Source organism: Pseudophryne corroboree, chromosome 4 (genome assembly GCF_028390025.1).
Source record: "Pseudophryne corroboree isolate aPseCor3 chromosome 4, aPseCor3.hap2, whole genome shotgun sequence".
Taxonomy (NCBI): domain Eukaryota; kingdom Metazoa; phylum Chordata; class Amphibia; order Anura; family Myobatrachidae; genus Pseudophryne; species Pseudophryne corroboree.
The window spans coordinates 792,543,254-792,564,500 of record NC_086447.1 but is presented as its reverse complement, the minus strand read 5'-3'; the positions used below and the strand labels follow the sequence as shown (position 1 = coordinate 792,564,500).

The 21,247-nt window shown below is 48.0% G+C and overlaps 1 protein-coding gene across 5 annotated transcripts in view; it reads left to right on the top strand.

Annotated features, from left to right (window-relative positions):
- Positions 1 to 21,247, top strand: part of THADA (THADA armadillo repeat containing) — a 1,252,206-nt gene that overhangs the window by 158,034 nt on the left and 1,072,925 nt on the right. For all 5 annotated transcript variants that reach the window (XM_063918333.1, XM_063918332.1, XM_063918334.1 and 2 more), the window contains exon 15: positions 5,449 to 5,572. In XM_063918333.1, coding sequence (XP_063774403.1) covers positions 5,449 to 5,572 — 124 coding nt within the window. The remainder of the gene's footprint in view (positions 1 to 5,448; positions 5,573 to 21,247) is intronic.

Below are 21,247 nucleotides of genomic sequence, written 5' to 3'. Positions count from 1 at the left end.
ACAGCCAAAATCTGTAAAAGCCCATTCCACACGGAAAGTGGGCTCATCTTGGGCGGCTGCCCGAGGGGTCTCGGCTTTACAACTTTGCCGAGCAGCTACTTGGTCAGGGGCAAACACGTTTGCTAAATTCTACAAATTTGATACCCTGGCTGAGGAGGACCTGGAGTTCTCTCATTCGGTGCTGCAGAGTCATCCGCACTCTCCCGCCCGTTTGGGAGCTTTGGTATAATCCCCATGGTCCTTACGGAGTTCCCAGCATCCACTAGGACGTCAGAGAAAATAAGAATTTACTTACCGATAATTCTATTTCTCGTAGTCCGTAGTGGATGCTGGGCGCCCATCCCAAGTGCGGATTGTCTGCAATACTTGTACATAGTTATTGTTAACTAAATCGGGTTATTGTTGTAGTGAGCCATCTTTTCTAGAGGCTCCTCTGTTATCATACTGTTAACTGGGTTCAGATCACAAGTTATACGGTGTGGCTGGTATGAGTCTTACCCGGGATTCAAAATCCTTCCTTATTGTGTACGCTCGTCCGGGCACAGTATCCTAACTGAGGCTTGGAGGAGGGTCATGGGGGGAGGAGCCAGTGCACACCAGGTAGTCCTAAAGCTTTACTTTTGTGCCCAGTCTCCTGCGGAGCCGCTATTCCCCATGGTCCTTACGGAGTTCCCAGCATCCACTACGGACTACGAGAAATAGAATTATCGGTAAGTAAATTCTTATTATATATTATATATATATATTTTCACTCTATTTGAGTCTGCTTGAGTGCCGCCTGTCTCCATCCATTATATTGAGGATCAGCATTGTTTCTGTAGGAGGGCACCGCAGCACATTGCCATTTGGAGAGGGAGTGCCGGGATTACTACACTTTGTATGTATATATATATATATATATATATATATATATACAAACTATGGGCCTAATTCAGACCTGATCGCTAGGGTGTGATTTTTGCACTGCTACGATCAGGTAGTCACCGCCTACAGGGGGAGGGGGTAATCGCTGTGCAGGGGAGCGATCGCATGTGCAGGAGAGCTGCAGAAACAGAAGTTTGTGCAGTCTCTGCTCAGCCCAGGACTTACTCTTCCAGTGCGATGATCGGGGCCGGAGCGGACGTCAGAAACCCTCCCTCCAAACGCCTCGTCCCTCCTGCATTTTTCCGTGCACTCCTCTAAACCGGTCAGTTGCCACCCACAAACGGCCTCTTCCTGTCAATCACCTTGCGATCACCTGTGCGATCGCTTTGTTCGCACCATCCCATCACTGCCTGACGCTCCCCAGCGCGGCGGACTGATGTGCCTGCGCACTGCAATGCATGCGCAGTTCAGACCCGATCACCCGCTGTGCGAAAATACACAGCAGCGACCGGGTCTGAATTGGGCCCTTTAACGGGTCTCATTTTGCAGCAACTGCTGACTAAGGGGCTGATTCAGACCTGATCACTGTGCTGCAAATTTTGCTGTCCTGCGTTCGGGTAGTCGCCGCCCCCAGGAGGAGTGTAAATTCACCCGTGCAAGTGTAGGATCGTATGTGTACGCAGAGCTGCAAAAATCTACTTTGTGCAGTCTCTGCGCAGCCCAGGACTTACTCCTACAAATATTTGTCATTCATATTAGTCCCCGCCCTTGTGTGTGGCCCTCGAATATTCACTGGAAGTGTTAAGCGGCCCCCCAACTGAAATAATTGCCCACCCCTGTGGTAGAGTATGCTCAATTCCCTTCTCGCCCCCTCCAGAAGCTGATTCTAGCCAAGTGGTACGGCCTGCCTCACCGGACCAGGTCTCACATGATCTCTTTGACTCCGGAGGTCCGTCTGTCGCTGCTCTGGTGGCTCCTGGACTGACAATTGTGCAGAGGCCGTCCCTTCTGGATATCCAACTGGGTCCTGTTGACGACAGATGCCAGTCTAAGAGGTTGGGGCGCGGTGCTGGAGCAGCACTCCTTGCAGGGTCGGTGGACCAAGGAGGAATCTCTCCTCTCAATCAACATTCTGGAATTGCGGGCGGTCTTCAATGCATTGAACCTAGCCCAGCATTTGATTCAGAACCGTCCTGTTCAAGTACAGTCGGACAACGCCACCACAGTGGCTTACATAAATCATCAAGGTGGCACTCGAAGCCGTTTGGCAATGAAGGAAGCCTCACGGATTCTACGTTGGGCAGAACGCCATCTACCGGCAATATCGTCAATATTCATTCCGGGAGTCCTGAATTGGGAAGCGGACTTTCTCAGTCGTCAGGACGTACATGCCGGCGAGTGGGCCCTCCATCCAGAAGTGTTTCAACTCCTCGTGGAAAGGTGGGGTCTTCCAGATGTGGATCTGATGGCGTCTCGACACAATCACAAGGTTCCGGTCTTCGGAGCAAGGACAAGGGATTCTCAAGCAGCATTCGTGGATGCGCTGGCAGTGCCGTGGAGGTTTCGGCTGCCGTACGTGTTCCCTCCGGTGTCACTCCTGTCCAGGGTAATTCGGAAGTTCAAGCAAGAAAAAGGAAATCTGCTTCTCATAGCTCCGGCCACCCAGGGCCACCCAGACGGCACTGATTCTGAGACCTGCAAGGCCTATCGTCAGAGCGTCCACTTCTACTTCCACAACACCCATACCTCCTCGTTCAGGGCCCCTGTGTCTACCAGGACCTAGCCCGGCTGTCTTTGACGACGTGGCTCTTGAAGCTTCCGTCTTAAGAGCTAAGGGTTTTTCTGAAGAAGTCATTAAAACTATGTTGCGGGCCCGGAAACCGGCCTCTGCTCGGATTTACCATCGGGTCTGGCGTTCCTACTTTGTTTGGTGCGCATCTAACCATTATGGCGCTTCCAAGTTTAGTACAGCCAAACTTTTGTCTTTTCTACAGCAGGGCCTAGATTTAGGCCTGTGTCTGGCCTCCCTCAAGGTTCATATTTCTGTCTTGTCGGTGTGGTTTCAGAGAAAAATTGCGACTTTACCTGATGTTCATACTTTCACTCAGGGTGTGTTGCGTATCCAACCTCCCTATGTCCCGCCTGTGGCTCCTTGGGACTTGTCGGTGGTTTTGGAGGAATTGCATGAGCCTCCATTTGAACCTCTTGGCTCAGCTGACCTTAAGTGGCTTTCCCTTAAGGTGGTGTTCTTGCTGGCTATTGCCTCTGCTAGAAGAGTGTCGGATTTGGGTGCCTTGTCTTGTAGTTCCCCATATCTGATTTTTCACCGTGACCGGGCGGTTCTTAGGACTTGTCCCGGATATTTACCTAAGGTGGTTTCTTCGTTCCACCTTAATCAGGAGATTGTGGTTCCAGCTTTTGTTTCTCCTGATTTGTCTCCCAGAGAGCGGTCTTTGGATGTGGTACGGGCTCGCCGTATCTATGTGAAGAGAACTGCTTCTATTCGAATGTCTGATTCTCTCCTTGTTTTGTTTGGATTTCACAAACGTGGCTGGCCTGCTCACAAGCAGACCCTGGCAAGGTGGATTAGAATGGTGATTGCGCATGCTTATGTGAAGGCTGGTCTGTCAGCTCCTGTTCACATTACGGCCCATTCTATTCGGTCTGTTGGACCTTCTTGGGCGGCCCAACGTGGTGCGACCCTTGACCAATTGTGCAAGGCGGCTACGTGGTCCTCCGGGAACGCGTTCATAAGGTTCTATGCCTTCGATACTGCCGCTTCCCAGGATGCTTCCTTTGGACGCCGGGTTCTTGTGCCCGCTACAGTGCGTCCCCTCCCATAAGGAACTGCTTTAGGACATCCCCATTGTCCAGACTTGTGGAGCCCAGAGTACTCCGCAGCAGAAAACGAGTTTTATGGTAAGAACTTACCCTTGTTAAAACTCTTTCTGCGAGGTACACTGGGCTCCACAAGGCGCCCACCCTGACGCACTTAGCTTCTTTGGGTTGATATGGCATTAGCCGCTGACACTTCTCTTGTCGTAAGAGTGTGGTGTATGTGGCTACTAACCGTTATCGTCTCTTTTCCTGCTACTGCATTGGGCTGGTTAACTAAACTGAGCTCCTGTGCTGGGAGGCAGGGTTATAGAGGAGGCGGCGCTGTGCATTCTGGGAACAGTCAAAACTTTGAGCCTGTTGGTGCCTCGGATCAAGATCCTACTCTACACCCATTGTCCAGACTTGTGGAGCCCAGTGTACCTCGCAGAAAGAGTTTTAACAAGGGTAAGTTCTTACCACAAAACTCGTTTTTTGTTAGAGGCCAATTAATCTACTGGTATGTTGCTCCATTCTGGGAAGAAAACCATGCAAACCCAGGGAGAATACACAAACTGCACACAGATTGGCTCTTGTTGGAATCAAACCCATGACGATAGAATGTCAACACATCGTGCCTGATGGCTCATTGGTGACATGCCTGCTCCTGACGGTCACAGCTGATCCAGCAGCCTCTTCCGGGTACTAGCGGTCATTTGACTGCCTTTTCCGGGGGAGTCATATGGGGATCCGGTCTCTAGGTCGACACTATCTAGGTCGACCACTATTGGTCGACATGTTCTAGGTCGACAGGTCAAAAGGTCGACATGAGTTTTTCACAATTTTTTCTTTCTTTTTTTTTAACCTTTTCATACTTAACGATCCACGTTGTCTACGATTGGAACGGTAATCTGCCCGAAGCTGCGAGGGGATACGGTGCACTAATTGGGGTTCCCGGTCACTCTATGAAGAGAACGACACCCAAATAACATTAAAAACTCATGTCGACATTTTGACCCATCGACCTAGAGACCCTGTCGACCTAGTTACTGTCAACCAATAGTGGTCGACCTAGACACTGTCGACCTAGTTACTATCTACCTTCCATACCACACCCGTCATATGACGGAGCGGTGTTCTGCTGCGTATACTGGCTCTAATGCTAATCCCCACCCTAACCCTCTCTCCTAGTGCCTAATCCTAACCCTCTCTCCTAGTGCCTAATCCTAACCCTCCCCCCTAGTGCCTAACCCTCCCCCCTAGTGCCTAACCCTAACCCTCCGTATCTCAGCCAAACTCTACTGTTGGCGCTGTGGTATAGAAATTGTCAACCTAATGACTCCATTCAGAGCTTAGACTGTGCAGCAGCAAAGGGAACCATTGCGTCACCAGGAATCTTTATATTTTTTTCAGAAGTGTACTTAATGTATTGTCAGTAAGTTATTGGCTTATTATCTTCCAGAACTAGGTTAACACTCTCAATAGTAGCTCAGTGAAAGTGAGACCAAAACCATAAAATCAAACTTGAAAATTACTTTGGACCTTTTGCCTAATATAGTCTTGTTAAATGCACAATTTATTGTTGGAAGCTTAAAAGACATACATATGACATTGGTGAAGCAGGTGTTTGTGTTTTCAGTATTGGCTGTGATTTGTGACGTTTAGGAACACGTTAGCAAGCAGCATATCAGTTCTGTATGTTCTTTCCCACACTCAAATACATTCCCAGATGTTACAACTTCTTGTTTTCTGTTTCTTTTTTGTTTCCAGGAATTCATGTCATCTACAACAGATTATCTCTTTCAGTCACTTTTTCCCGGTTCGTCACATCCAACAAGGTTTTCAGCCTTGACTATTTTAGGATCCATTGCTGAGATATTTCCGGTTGTATCAGGTGAGCATGTCTCTCTGCTCACAGAATGCTTGGGCAGTAGTGTGTTTTTAAAGGGGCAGACGTAAGTAAGAGCTGCGTGAGCTTCCTGCGGTAAAGCCAAAGGCTGCATTGGGCCGTGATTAGCCCAGCAGATTTTTGTAGTCTAAGTGGGGGAGATACAGACCAAATTTCAGATAGTGGATGCTACAGATGTGTCCATATACATCTATCCTCCACGCGCTACAAGTCTCGTTACACATAACGCGTGAGTGCCGGCTTACTCGGTAGCTCTGAGCATGGATTTTTTTTCCAACTATTTTGGTTAAAATGCGTCTTAGTGCAAAATGATTCCAATAGGACGGACAAGCAGTTTCTGCTCATTAAAATGGTATGCGGCATGTCTATATTCTGTGTGCAACCGTGGCTGTATCTGTATGCAAAATGCTTTTCCAGGAAACCATTGTAGTGTAGCATTTTGTATACGTAATATAGGCATGCTGCATATGATTTTAATCAGCAGAAGCATCAAATTAGCATAATTTTATACTATGACACATTTTAGCACAAAATGTCGCACGTAAAGACGCCGGCACTACGGAGTCACACCACGGCATGAAGGGGTGTTTAATACAAAAGGAGGCTAGATGTATCACATCTGTATGTTATGGACATAAGTTCCAGCTAACATTACTGTGCGGTCAGCTAGTGTCCCATATAGATCTGTGAGGCCCAGTATGCACCCATCCAGTATGCACAGTTAATTATACAGAACAGTTTAGTAAACTGCATCAGCAATGTCCTTTAATTCCTGAACTATACAAGAGAAGTGACCAGACTTTGATAGGTTACTATAGGTTACAGCAATTTTTTTTATATAGTGACTCACATGCCAATATTTCATACACATACCCACATACAACTTTCTCTTACGTCCTTGAGGATGCTGGGGTCCACATTAGTACCATGGGGTATAGACGAGTCCACTAAAAGCCATTGGCACTTTAAGAGTTTGAGAGTGTGGGCTGGCTCCTCCCTCTATGCCCCTCCTACCAGACTCAGTTTAGAAAAAGTGCCCGGAGGAACCGGTCACAGCTAGGTGAGCTCTACAGAGCTTCTCTGGTAAAAGTGTTTTTTTTTTTAGAGTTTATTATTTACAGGGAGGCTGCTGGCAACAGCCTCCCTGCTTCGAGGGACTAAGGGGGGGAGTAGTATCCGCCCTGCTGGGTCTGAGCCACTATCTCCGCTGACAGGACACTGAGCTCCTGAGGGGATCGAACGTTACCCGCCACAGGGGATCGCTCACCCCAGCAGCATGCCGCCACCCCCTTACAGACCCAGAAGATCTGTGGCGAGTTAGTCACCGGCCCCCTTAGCAAGCGGAGGGCCGGTGTGAAGATGGTGGCTACAGGGTATGGCGCGCAGTACTAAGTGCGCTTCAGCGCTCAGCGGTACATAGTGCGGCGCTGTGAGGGGCGCCCTGAGCCAGCGCCTATACCCTACACTGACCTCCAAGCCAGTCAGGGTCCCAGGATCGCTGCCAGCACAATTCCACAGGCCAGTATAATCTCCAAAAGAGCTGGAAGACGGCGCCATTTTGAGGGCAGAGCTTCTCCTCTGAGCTGACCCAGCAGCGTTCAGCGCCATTTTCCTGCCTGCAGAAGCGCTGTCAGTGAGAGCTGTCCCTCCAATTCAACTCCAGCTTTTCTCTTATGGTACCAGGGGATTGTAGAAGGGGGGAGACTGTATAAAGACTCTGTAACCTATTAAGGTGCGCAGTCAGCGCTGGTTGGGGGTCTCCCTATACCTTAAAAGCGCTGTGTGTGGGTTGGCTCCAATCTGTGTGTCTCTCGCCATTCTTGGGGGTGAAACTCTGTCTGTCCTCCCCTGTGTGTGTGTGTGTGGAGTGTCTGTGGTCTCCATTAAGCTATGTCCACGGACTCTGTGTCATATGCTGTAGAGGATATGTCCTCTCAGGATGATCCCATTCCATGTAATCAGGAGGCTTACTTCACTGACAATAAGAAAGCCTCGCTAACCTTCCCTGTGTCTAAAGAATTAAATGCTATATTTGAGAAAGCATGGGAAAACCCGGAGAAAAAATTCCAGATCCCTAGGAGGGTTCTGGTTGCTTTCCCCTTCCCTGAGGAGGATAGGAAAAAATGGGAAAACCCACCCATAGTTGACGCTTCTGTATACAGACTCTCAAAAAAGGTGGTTTTACCTGTTCCAGGATCTACCGCCTTAAAAGAGCCGGCTGATCGCAAAATCGACACTACGCTCAAATCCATATACACGGCTTCAGGGGCGATACTACATCCCACTATTGCCTGTGCATGGATTTCCAAAGCTATAGTAAAGTGGTCAGGCACGTTACTTGAGGATTTGGGTACAATGAATAAAAGTGATGTTGAATTGTTTTTACGTAACATTCAGGATTCTGCAGGTTTTATGGTGGAATCCATGAAAGACCATGGTTCCATGATGTCTGTCTCAGCTTGTAGGGGACTTTGGCTGCACCAGTGGTCTGCCGATGCGGAATCCAGGAGAGGTGTGGAGACCCTACCCTACACAGGTCAGGCTCTCTTTGGTGAAACTGATGCGTGGATTTCCACGACTACAGCGGGTAAGTCTCCTTTTCTTCCCTCAGCTGCACCTGCTACGAAGAAACCCTTTTCTTCAGCTGCATCTCAGTCCTTTCGGACTGCCAAAGCAAGAAAGGCCAAGCCGTCTAAAACCTTCTTTAGAGGAGGTCGACCAAAATCCAAGAAACCTGCTGCGGCGGGTTCCCAGGAACAGAAACCTACTTCAGGTATGCCAAAGTCCTCAGCATGACGGTGGACTGTGCGGCCTGGTGGTGTTACCGGAGTGGGCGAGACTCGGGCATCTCAGTCACGTCTGGGTGTCCCTGGGGTACAGGCTGGAATTTCAAGATCTCCCTCCTCACCGGTTTTTCAAATCAGGCTTGCCAGCTTAGCTGGCAGACAGGAGTATCCTACAGGAAGCCATACAGAAGTTGGTGGAGGCACAGGTTATTGTACCAGTCCCTCCCCATATGCAAAACAAAGGTTACTATTTGAACCTTTTCGTGGTACCGAAACTGGATGGTTCGATCAGGCCCATTCTGAACTTAAAGTCGCTAAACCCCTTCCTGAGGGAGTTCAAGTTCTAAATGGAGTCTCTTAAGGGTGGTGATATCAGGTCTGGAGGAGGGGGATTCCTGGTATCCCTGGATATCAAGGATGCGTACCTCCAGATTCCGATTTGGCCACCGCATCAAGCTTATCTCCGATTCGCACTATTGGACTGTCATTTTCAATGGTTCTCCGCAGACAAGGGGTGAACATAATTCCATATCTGGACGATCTGCTGATAGAGACATTGTCCAAGGAGAAGCTGTTACAGTCCAGTTCTCACGACGTATCTACTCAGGGAACATGGGCCCTCATTCCGAGTTGTACGCTTGCTAGCTGCTTTTAGCAGCATTGCACACGCTAGGCCGCCGCCCTCTGGGAGTGTATCTCAGCTTAGCAGAATAGCGAACAAAAGATTAGCGGAACTGCTACTAAATACTTCCTTGCAGTTTCTGAGTAGCTCCAGACCTACTCCTAGACTGCGATCACCTCAGTCTATTTAGTTCCTAGTTAGACGTCACAAACACGCCCTGCGTTCGGCCAGCCACTCCCCCGTTTCTCCAGCCACTCCTGCGTTTTTACATGGCACGCCTGCGTTTTCTAGCACACTCCCTGAAAACACCCACTTCCTGTCAATCACACTACGATCACTCGAGCATTGAAAAAACGTTGCTCGAGCTTGTGTAAATCTCCAAAGTTTTGTGTTAAATTACTTAGTGCATGCGCGCTGCGTACCATGCTCATGCGCATTTTCCACCTAATCGCTGCGTTGCGAAAAACGAGCTAACAACTCGGAATGACCACCATAGTTGGATCCAGAATCTATCAAAATCACATTTGGATCCAACCAGGAGGTTGTCCTTTCGGGGAATGATCCTAGACATGGAAGTGAAGAGGGTGTTTCTTCCAGAGGAAAAAGCGTCGGTGATACAAACAGTGGTCCGGGATGTCCTGAAGCCAGCCCGGGTGTCGGTTCATCTGTGCATTCGCCTTCTGGGGAAGTTGGTGGCCTCTTACGAGGCTCTGCAGTACGGGAGGTTTCATGCTCGGTCCTTACAACTGGATCTCCTGGACGAGTGGTCGGGATCTCATCTACACATGCACCAGAGAGATTTATACACTGAGGAAGCCGGCGAAGCCGGAGGGTAGGTGGAGAAACGCGTTTGGAGACTCATTGTGGATAGCACCACGCCGCATTCTGCTGCGGCTGACTGAAGCGCTCTGACCAGCGCATGCTGTGCTGAGGAGAGTCGGGATTTCTTGTGGCTAACACCACGCTGTGCTGCCGCGGCTGCGGCTGATTGAAGTGGGCATCAGTTTATGCTGCACTGAGGAGAGGAATCCACACACCGTAGAGGGAGATACAGATCCCAGCTACCTATGTCATTTGCTGGAGAGGCTGCCATGCCCACAAGCACCTTGAGGAGAGGTATTTAATTGAGTACATAGTACATTGTACTCGTGGTGAACTGTGGACTCTCAGCCTTTCAGATATTGCCATAGACAACTGCTTATTGGCATGACAGCTGACTGCATACTAACAGCGGTATAAGTAATTCATGTTCCAACAATAAGCTTGGTATAATTTATGGACGGTATCTATTATAACAGAAGTCTATTATCTACCTGACTAAACATTAACAGCTGATTTCAAACTAACAGCTGCACCATTAATTATACTTATAGTGCACTAACTAACAGTTTGCTTTAATTGATGGACAAATCTATCTGCTTGACTAACATCTTCATGCGGATCTTCTGAAAGACTTAGGGGTATATGCAATTGCGGTCGAATTGCCGCAAATGTCGAAAAACGGGGCATTTTCGAAAAAAAAACAACCTGTCGAATTGGATTCGACAATGCAATACAGTACTTTTCGACAAAAAAACTGCCGTTTCAGATTCGACTTTTTGCAATTCGACATTTGTCAAATTCGACTTGTCTGCAATGGTAAAAATGCGGCTTTTCGACAAAAGTATATTCAATTGAAGAATGTCGATTCAACAACAGTGCTTTTCGACAGTCATTTCGTCAATTTCATTCCGCCTCATTTTGCTGTCGTGATCTAATAAAATTTTTTAAAAACATGTTTTTTTTTTATTGCTAGTAGCATATCCATTTATATTAGAAGGGATTATCTACTTGGTTTGTCTATTTATGAGCCACAAGTATTATTTAATAGATTTTTTAAAAGAATATATATTTTTTTTACTGACTAAAATAATCTGGAGAGATCAGTGCATGTTTTTCAGTGGGAATGGGTTAAAATTTCAGAAAAAAAATGCGTGGGGTCCCCCTCCTAAGCATAACCAGCCTCGTGCTCTTTGAGCTGGTCCTGGTTGTAAAAATACGGGGGGGGGGGGGTGACAGGGGATTCCCCGTATTTTAACAGCGAGCACCGGGCTCTGCGCCTGGTCCTGGTGCCAAAAATACGGGGGACAAAACACGTAGGGGTCCCCCGTATTTTTTCACACCAGCACCGGGCTCCACTAGTCAGAGAGATAATGCCACAGCCGGGGGACACTTTTATATAGGTCCCTGCGGCCCTGGCATTAAATCACTAACTAGTCACCACTGGCCGGGGTACCCTGGAGGAGTGGGGACCCCTTAAATCAAGGGCTCCCTCCCTCCAGCCACCCAAGAGCCAGGGGTGAAGCCCGAGGCTGTCCCCCCAATCCAAGGGTGGCGGATGGGGGGGGCTGATAGCCTTGTGTAAAAAAAAAAGAATATTGTTTTTTGTAGCAGTACTACAAGACCAGCAAGCCTCCCCACAAGCTGGTACTTGGAGAACCACAAGTACCAGCATGCGGGGGGAAACAGGCCCGCTGGTACCTGCAGTTCTACTACAAAAAATATACCCAAATAAAAACAGTACACACACGCCGTGACAGTATAACTTTATTACATACATGCACACCGACATACACACATACTTACCTATGTTGACACGAAGTGTCGGTCCCCTTCTCCACGTAGAATCCACGGGGGTACCTGTAAATTAAAATTATACTCACAACAATCCAGTGTAGATCGGTCCTCTTCTTTGTTTGTAATCCATGTACTTGGCAAAATAAAAAAACGACAAACACAATCCACGCACTGAAAGGTGTCCCATGTTTACACATGGGACCCCTTTCCCTGACTGCCGGGACTCCCTGTGACTGCTGTCAAAGAGGGTCCCTTCAGTCACGTTGTGGCACTCTCCTGATTGGCTGTGCGCGTCTGAGCTGTCAGGCGGCGCACTCGAGATACACTGTAGCGCATAGGCGCTCCATTGTATCCAATGGTAGGAACTTTGCAGTCAGCGGTAGACCGCAAGGTTATGTGGGGTCACCTGCTGACCGCAGAGTTCCCTCCATTGGATACAATGGAGCGCCTATGCGCTACAGTGTATCTCGAGTGCGCCGCCTGACCGCTCAGATGCGCACAGCCAATCAGGAGAGTGCCACGACGTGGCGCTCCCTGATTGGCTGAAGGGACCCTCTTTGACAGCAGTCACGGGGGTCCCCCGGCAGTCGGGAAAAGGAAGGGACCCCTTTCAGTGCGTGGGTCGTGTTTGTCGTTTTTTTTTATTTTGCCAAGTACATGGATTACAAACAAAGAAGAGGACCGATCTACACTGGATTGTTGTGAGTATAAGTTTATTTACAGGTAGCCCGTGGATTCTACGTGGAGAAGGGGACCGACACTTCGTGTCAACATAGGTAAGTATGTGTGTATGTCGGTGTGCATGTATGTAATAAAGTTATACTGTCACGGTGTGTGTGTACTGTTTTTATTTGGGTATTTTTTTGTAGTAGAACTGCAGGTACCAGCGGGCTCGTTTCCCCCCCACATGCTGGTACTTGTGGTTCTCCAAGTACCAGCTTGCGGGGGAGGCTTGCTGGGACTTGTAGTTCTGCTACAATTTTTTTTTACATTTTTTGACACATGGCTATCAGCCCCCCTTCCGCCGCCCTTGGATGGGGGGGGGGGGGGGGGGGGGGGGCAGCCTCGGGCTTCACCCCTGGCCCTTGGGTGGCTGGAGGGGGGGGGGGGGGGGCCTTGATTTAAGGGGTCCCCACTCCAGGGTACCCCGGTCAGGGGTGACTAGTTAGTGATTTAATGCCAGGGCCGCAGGGACCTATATAAAATTGTCCCCCGGCTGTGGCATTATCTCTCTTACTAGTGGAGTCCGGTGCTGGTGTGAAAAATACGGGGGACCCCTGTGTGTTTTGTCCCCCGTATTTTTGGCACCAGGACCAGGCGCAGAGCCCGGTGCTGGTTGTTAAAATACGGGGGGGATCCCCTGTCATTTTCCCCCCTGTATTTTTACAACCAGGACCAGCTCAAAGAGCCCGAGGCTGGTTATGCTTAGGAGGGGGTCCCCACGCATTTTTTTTCGAGATTATTGAACACTTTTGTGCAGTACATGAAGTCGAATCCAGGACGCACACTATCGTCAATTGTTCCGTTTTTCGACAGCAGGACTGTCGAATCCTTTTTTTATTGAATATGTCGAATTCGTGTCCCTACGGGAGGGTTTGTGACTGTCGAATTGTGTCGAATTAAAAAACGGTCGAATTCCAGCCAGAATTCGACCGTAATTGCATATACCCCTTACTTGCTTACTAATTATGCATATCGTGTTATATTAAAGGTTTAGAGAGTCCATACTTTAGAGCCTCATTAAGAGAAATATAGAGCTATAGGGCACTTGATATTTCTCTAGCTGGGTCCACGGGATTATCCACAGGATAACATTGGGATATTGTCGAGCGACAGTGAAAATGGCACTAACACAGTCACGAGCTTTCTGGCCTCCCAGGATGCATTGGTGCCTTCACCATATAGTCCCACCCACTGACTCAGTCAGATCAGTTTTTTGCTTGGTGCGGCAGGAAGCTGCATGGTCACAGGGCTGCTGTGAGAGCAGCCTTAAGCTTTTATTTTTATAGACTTACTATATTTTTTTTTTGAGCGACTTATCTTAACAGCGCATTCTAGAAAGAGTCGCTCCAACAACTCCCCACCGGGTCGCAACAACGCTTACCTTCGGGTATCAGTGCTGTCTCGACGGGGGTCTGTGTCTGATGTTCTAGCAGGTCCAGCAGACGTAACCAGGCTGTGACCGGAGCATGGGGAGACGGTGAGTCTATGGACTTCCTCTTACTAGAGGGGTCAGGACACAGCTACACTGATTTTGGTGGAGACTACAAACAGTGTGTTGATGCGCCGAACATCTAGAGTGCGACAGCGCTACGCTCCGGGGATCATAGGTGCCAGGACTAGGTAGAGGCCGCGATCCTGGAAGTTTAAGTCAACAGGGGGATTCAGACGCTCTCCTGGCCGTCCCTCCTCCGAGTTCATGGCCAGTTCCCGCGTGTTTCTCGTTTCATGAACTAAATGACCTCACTTCCGGCTCATACGCTACCACGAGGGTACTCTGTCGCAGCTTAGATGCTGCGGTTGTGTACACTGGAGATAAACCCGCCCAGACCGAGTCGCAGGCCTTAGCGTCTGCATACACGTGGAAGTCGCTCAGCGTCCGTGTCCGTTGGTGAGCGTCCGTGTCCGTTATCAGTTATCAAGAGCGGCAGTGTACACCAGTAGCGTCTGAATCCACTCGTCGTCTTACGAGCGTATTTGCTTGGATATGGAAGTGTGGTGGGTCTCCCTGTATCCCGCTCTATGGAGGCAGGGTATACAGTACTAAAAATTCTCTCTACTTCTTAGTATGCATTGTTAATTTTTAGTACCTATTGCATATGAGACCTGTATATTACTGTGTTTTCTGCATGCTATGTTGAAAAAAAGAACCAGTTTAAAACAGAAGTACAATTTTCCTACTTGCGTATAAGTTGTTATGGAGGTTGTATTCTCATATGACAATGTCTAATGCTTTAACATGTGACTGACTGCTAGTATGTGTGCTGACTTTTCTGTGTAATATCAGTCCTGTTCTGACCCTCAAAATAGGGTGCACCGTGGTCAGATTGATCTCGCCTCTATATACTGACATATAGGGTGATTTTCAGTCACAAAATTGTGTAGTCGATAACAGATTAATACCATGGGGTATATTTACTAAGATTCGTGTTTTTGCCGTTTTGAAAGGTGTTTGAACTCGAATGGTATCGGGTGCATTTTACTGCAACTTTTTGAATCCTGATACGATCATTCACTAAGCTGCCGACTTTTTCGTATTTTCCGATGTCGATGTGATTTGTAATGTTAGGCAGTGTTTTACGGGAGTGATGAGTAAAACACTGCCTGACAAAACACAAGGAATCCCGGACGGATCTGTGAGATCCGTGCAGGGCTTCATTGTTTACCTTAAAAAGGTGTTTTAAGTCGTAAAAAATCCGAAAAAAATTGTGTGGGGTCCCCCCTCCTAAGCACAACCAGCCTCGGGCTCTTTGAGCCGGTCCTGGTTGAAAAAATATGGGGGAAAAAATGACAGGGGTTCCCCCATATTTCATCAACCAGCATCGGGCTCTGCGCCTGGTCCTGGTTCCAAAAATACGGGGGACAAAAAGCGTAGGGGTCCCCCGTATTTTTGAAACCAGCACCGGGCTCCACTAGCCAGGTACATAATGCCACAGCCGGGGGACACTTTTATACTGGTCCCTGCGGCCCTGGCATTACATACCCAACTAGTCACCCCTGGCCGGTGTACCCTGGAGGAGTGGGAACCCCTTAAATCAAGGGGTCCCCCCCCCCCCTCCAGCCACCCAAGGGCCAGGGGTGAAGCCCGAGGCTGTCCCCCCCCCATCCAAGGGCGGCGGATGGGGGGCTGATAGCCATGTGTCAAAAATGTGAATATTGTTTTTAGTAGCAGTACTACAAGTCCCAGCAAGCCTCCCCCGCAAGCTGGTACTTGGAGAACCACAAGTACCAGCATGCGGTGGAAAACCTGGCCCGCTGGTACCTGTAGTACTACTACTAAAAAAAATACCCCCAAAAAAACAGGACACACACACCGTGAAAGTGTAAGTTTATTACATACATGCACACCTCCATACATACATACTTACCTATGTTCCCACGAGGCTCGGTCCTCTTCTCCATGTAGAATCCTTGGGGGACCTGTGAAAAAAATTATACTCGCATAATCCAGTGTAGATTGTGTCCAAAGTATAATCCACATACTTGGCAAAACAAAAAAACGGAAACCCGACCACGCACTGAAAGGGGTCCCATGCTTACACATGGGACCCCTTTCCCCGACTGCCAGGACCCCCCCTGACTCCTGTCAAAGAGGGTCCCTTCAGCCAATCAGGGAGCGCCACGTCGTGGCACTCTCCTGATTGGCTGTGTGCTCCTGTAGTGTCTGTGAGGCAGCACACGGCAGAGATACAATGTAGCGCCTATGCGCTCCATTTTAGCCAATGGTGGGAACTTTGCGGTCAGCGGTTGACCGAAAGTAACCTCACCGCTGACCGCTCCCTGATTGGTTCAACCACCAACAGAGCCACCGTGGAATATGTTCGCAAAGACTCTATCTTCAATAGCGGATAGGTTAGCTCCGGTAGCACCACCTCAAGGGTTAGGTTACACTATGAACCCATACATGCAGCTCCCTTCCTATGGTTTGGTTCCAGTAGCCTCTACAAGCAACCAAGGGACAGGTAAGACTAAGACAGATACGTCTGTGTGGCAGACTACACAAGATGATACATCGGATGATGATGATACAATAGATTCAACTCCGTATGATGATCAGTCGCAGAGCTTTAGTTCAGAAGATGTAGCTGAACTTATTAATGCTGTAAAGGCTGTTCTCTCGTTGGAAGAGCCAGCCAAGACAGTGTTAAAAGCTAAATCACCTGTATTTAAACGAACAACATCAGTGAAAGCTGAATTCCCAGCGTCAGATGAGCTGACGGAAATGATGGATGAGTCTTGGGCAGCGCCCAGTAAAATGGGATTCTTATTATCCATTTCCTGCTATGGATTGTTCGAAAAGATAAGTTCCTCCAAAAGTAGATGCACATGTTCAGCGACTCGTGCATAAATCTGCTTTACCACTGTCATCTACCTCATTGAATGATGTCACAGACAGAAGGGTAGAGAGCATGTTGAAAAATATTTTTTCTCTAGTAGGAGCAGTGGTAAGACCTGCTATGGCTTCGGCCTGAGTAGCAAAGGCAATGGGCGAAGGAATAGAAGAACTAGAGAATGACATCCCTTCTCCTACTAGGGAGCAAGAGGATCGTTTTTGCCGGTTAAGACAATCTGCCCAGTATTTGGAAGAAGCAGCAATTGATGTAGGCACAGTTGCTTCTAAAGCTTCAGCCTTCACAGTAGTCGCTCGCAGAGCAGTTTGGCTATGGACCTGGAAGGCAGATGCGGAGTCCAAGAAAGAATTGGAAGCATTGCCTTTTGTTGGTAATATATTATTTGGAAAACCTTTATCGGATATCCTAGAATCAGAGGCTGAATCGAAAAAGGTCAGATTTCCGGCTGCTTATAACCCTAAATCCAAGGGTTTAAAATTTCTCTCATTTCGTTGGCAAAGCAAAGCGAAAGCTAAAAAGGAGCCTATGCAACCCCAGTTTAAATCCAGGGGTAGAAAGCAGTGGGCTAGCAAAAAGCCAGCTTCCAAACCTGAACAGAAACAGTCAACCTGAAGAGACGGGCCTCCACCTGGAGGATTCCAGGGTTGGGGGCCGACTCCTTCTTTTTGCACACATATGGCAGCAGTCAACAGCAGATGCTTGGGTGCAGAAGGTAGTATCTCAGGGGTATGGGTTCACATTCAGGAGGCAGCCTCCTCAAAGATTTTTTTGCACCAGCTCGTCTCGTATAGAGTCGAAGGCCAATGCCCTGCAAGAAGCAGTCCAAAAATTACTGCAGTCAGGTGTGATTGTCCCAGTACCTCCATCACAAAAGGGACAGGGGTATTACTCCAATCTGTTTCTAATCCAGAAACCAAATGGGTCATATCGACCAATTCTAAATCTGAAGATGTTGAACAACTACATATGGATCCCGAAGTTCCACATGGAGACGTTACGCTCCATAATGTTGGCTATGGAACCGGGAGACTATATGGTATCTCTGGATGTACGGGATGCTTACCTGCATGTGCCTATAGCACTATCACATCAGTGTTACCTCAGGTTTGCCATCCTCAAGGAACACTTCCAGTTCCAAGCTCTGCCCTTCGGGCTAGCTACAGCACCCAGGGTGTTTACCAAGATCATGGTGGTTATGGCAGCTTGTCTGCGCAAGCAAGGGATAAGAATATTCCCATACCTAGACGACCTATTAATCTTAGCACAGTCGCAAGATTTACTGTTGAGCCATCTCCAACAGACGATAGTTTGTTTACAGAGACACGGGTGGCTCATAAATTGGGAGAAGTCGTCCCTGAATCAGTCACAGCGGATGGTTCATTTGGGAGCCATATTGGATTCAGACCTACAGAGAGTTCTCTTACCAGAGAAAAAAATAGTCGAGGTGCAGGTCATGGCTCAGGAAGCGTTGCAAGCCCAGACAATGTCAGTCCATGCAGCAATGTGACTGTTGGGTCTGATGGTATCAACGTTCGACATGGTGGAATATGCGCAATTCCACTCCAGACCGTTGCAGCATCTCATTTTGACCAAATGGAACGGAAATCATCAAACAATAAAGAAGCAGATGATAAAGATTCCAGTATATGTAAAAAGGTCTCTAGCGTGGTGGCTACAGACAGACCATTTAAACAAGGGGAGACCCTGTTGGATAAAAGAGTGGCAAGTCCTGACAACAGATGCCAGCCTGCAAGGCTGGGGGGCGGTACTCGGAAGCCTATGGTTCCAGGGAAAATGGACCGCAAGGGAAAGTCGCCTGCCGATAAATCTGTTAGAAATAAGAGCCATTTACTTGGCTCTGGTTCCGGCAAAGGACAATTTACAAGGAAGGCCAGTCCAGATCCGCTCAGACAATGCGACGGCAGTAGCATACCTCAATCATCTAGGAGGAACTCACAGCAAGAGTCTGATGGAGGAAGTAACTCCCATTCTACAATGGGCAGAACTCCATCTCCCGGCATTGTCAGCAGTTTTTGTCCCGGGTGTACTAAATTGGGAAGCGGATTTTCTCAGTCGGCACACCATTCAGGAAACCGAATGGGCACTACACCCAGAAGTGTTTCAGACACTGGTGAACAGATGGGGTCTACCGGAGATAGACCTTATGGCGTCTCATCTAAACAACAAGGTTCCGATGTACGGATCAAGAACAAGGGACCCAGAAGCGGTTCTGGTAGACGCACTGTCAGTAGAATGGAGGTTTCAGCTGGCGTATCTGTTCCCTCCAATATCTCTGTTACCCAGAGTAGTGAGAAAGATAAAACAGGCAAAAGGAGCAATCATTCTAATAGCTCCAGCTTGGCCAAGAAGGCATTGGTACACAGATCTGTTGAGAATGTCCGTGGAGGCACCGATACTGCTCCCTCAACGTCCAGACCTGTTAATGCAGGGTCCTTGTTGTCACAGTCATCTGGATCGCCTATCTTTGACGGCGTGGCTGTTGAAACCTCTATCTTAGAGGCTAAAGGTTTTTCGGAAACAAGTAATCCAAACTATGCTTAGAGCAAGAAAGCCTTCTTCGGCCCGTGTGTATCATAGAATATGGCAAGCCTATATTCATTGGTGTACTGGAAAAAAATTAAATCCGAGATCTTTTAAAGTAGCTAGGATTTTGGATTTCCTTCAGGCAGGATTGGATAAAGGGTTAAAAGTTGCTTCCTTGAGGGTTCAAGTTTCAGCTTTAACTGTATGGTTTCAGCAGAAGATTGCTGATTTACAGGATGTACGTACATTTTTTCAAGGAGTAGTACATATTCAACCTCCATTTGTTCCTCCTGCAGCTCCCTGGGATTTGAATTTAGTTCTTAAATTTCTCCAGGGTCCTGTGTTTGAACCACTTGAGAGAGCAGATCTTAAGTGGTTAACGGTTAAAGTTCTTTTTTTACTGGCAATGACGTCAGCCAGAAGAGTGTCAGATTTAGGAGCATTATCATGTAAGTTTTTTTCCAGACAGAGCAGTTCTCAGAACGAGATCTAGCTATCTTCCAAAGGTGGTATCAAAGTTTCACCTGAATGAAGAGATTATAGTCCCAGCGTTTCAGGTATCGGGACTATCTGCGGGAGAAGCGTCGCTGGACGTGGTCCGGGCTTTAAGAATCTACATAGATCGTACTAGTGCCATCAGGAAAACAGATTCTCTCTTCATCCTCTACGGATTCCATAGAAGAGGATGGCCTGCTAGTAAACAGATGCTGGCGAGATGGCTCCAGATGGTAATATCAGAAGCTTATTCTCATGCAGATCTCCCTATTCTGGCTAATGTCTCTGCACACGCTACACGTAAGGTAGGTCCTTCTTGGGCAGCACAACAGGGTGCTTCAGCAGAACAGATATGTAGGGCAGCCACATGGTCTTCCATAAACACATTCATCAGACATTATGCCTTGGATACTTTTGCCTCTCATGACGCAAACTTCGGGCGAAAGGTCCTCCTGTGCAATCAGGAGCGTCCCCACCACTAAAATGGCTTTGGGAATCCCAATGTTATCCTGTGGACCCAGCCAGAGAAATATACGTTATGGTAAGAACTTACCGTTGATAACGTGATTTCTCTTATGTCCACAGGGATCCCACCCTGACGCATCTGATTTGAGGATCTAGACCACCACTAAAACCTCTTCCTTCTTGTATGGAAGGGGGTGCATGTGTGTTCTTATCGCCTAAACAGGTCTCTGCCTGATGTTCCTGCCTAAAATCGCTGTGGAAAGAACTGATCTGACTGAGTCAGTGGGCGGGACTATATGGTGAAGGCCCCAATGCATCCTGGGAGGCCAGAAAGCTCGTGACTGTGTTGGTGCCATTTTCACTGTCGCTCGACAATATCCCAATGTTATCCTGTGGATACCTGTGGACATAAGATAAATCACGTTCTCAATGGTAAGTTCTTACCATAACGTATATTTTAGCTGGATAACTTTGGATCAATTATTTCTGATGTGGAGTTGTTTTTACTGTATTGTATATTTTAGATTAAATTGATACTGGCCAGTATCTTAGTGTGATATCTGTATTCATACATCTAGGTGGGAATTTTGTATATGTATTTTGTATAATATATAAAGTAAAAGTAATTTTTTTATACAAGGTGAATAGCGCTGTCTCATTCTTTGTTTTATTCTCTTAACTCTTGGGATAACTGGGATCAGGTTCCCGAGACTAGCTGCTTTCACATTGTAGGTAACAGCGCCAAGTGTATATTTCTATAATACATGCACCAGAGAATACGTCTGTCGCCAAAGGCCAGGATTTCACTCCTCTGGTGGCTACAATTGCCTCACCTTCTGGTGGGCTGCAGGTTCGGAATTCAGGACTGGATCCACGGATGCAAGTCTCCGGGGCTGGGGCGCAGTGACTCAAGGGGAAACCTTCCAAGGAAGGTGGTCAAGTCTGGAAGCCGGCCTGCCGATAAACATTCTGCAACTAAGAGCCGTCTACAACGGTCTTCTCCAAGCGGCCCATCTTCTGAGAAATTGGGCCATTCAAGTGCAGTCGGACAATGTAACGA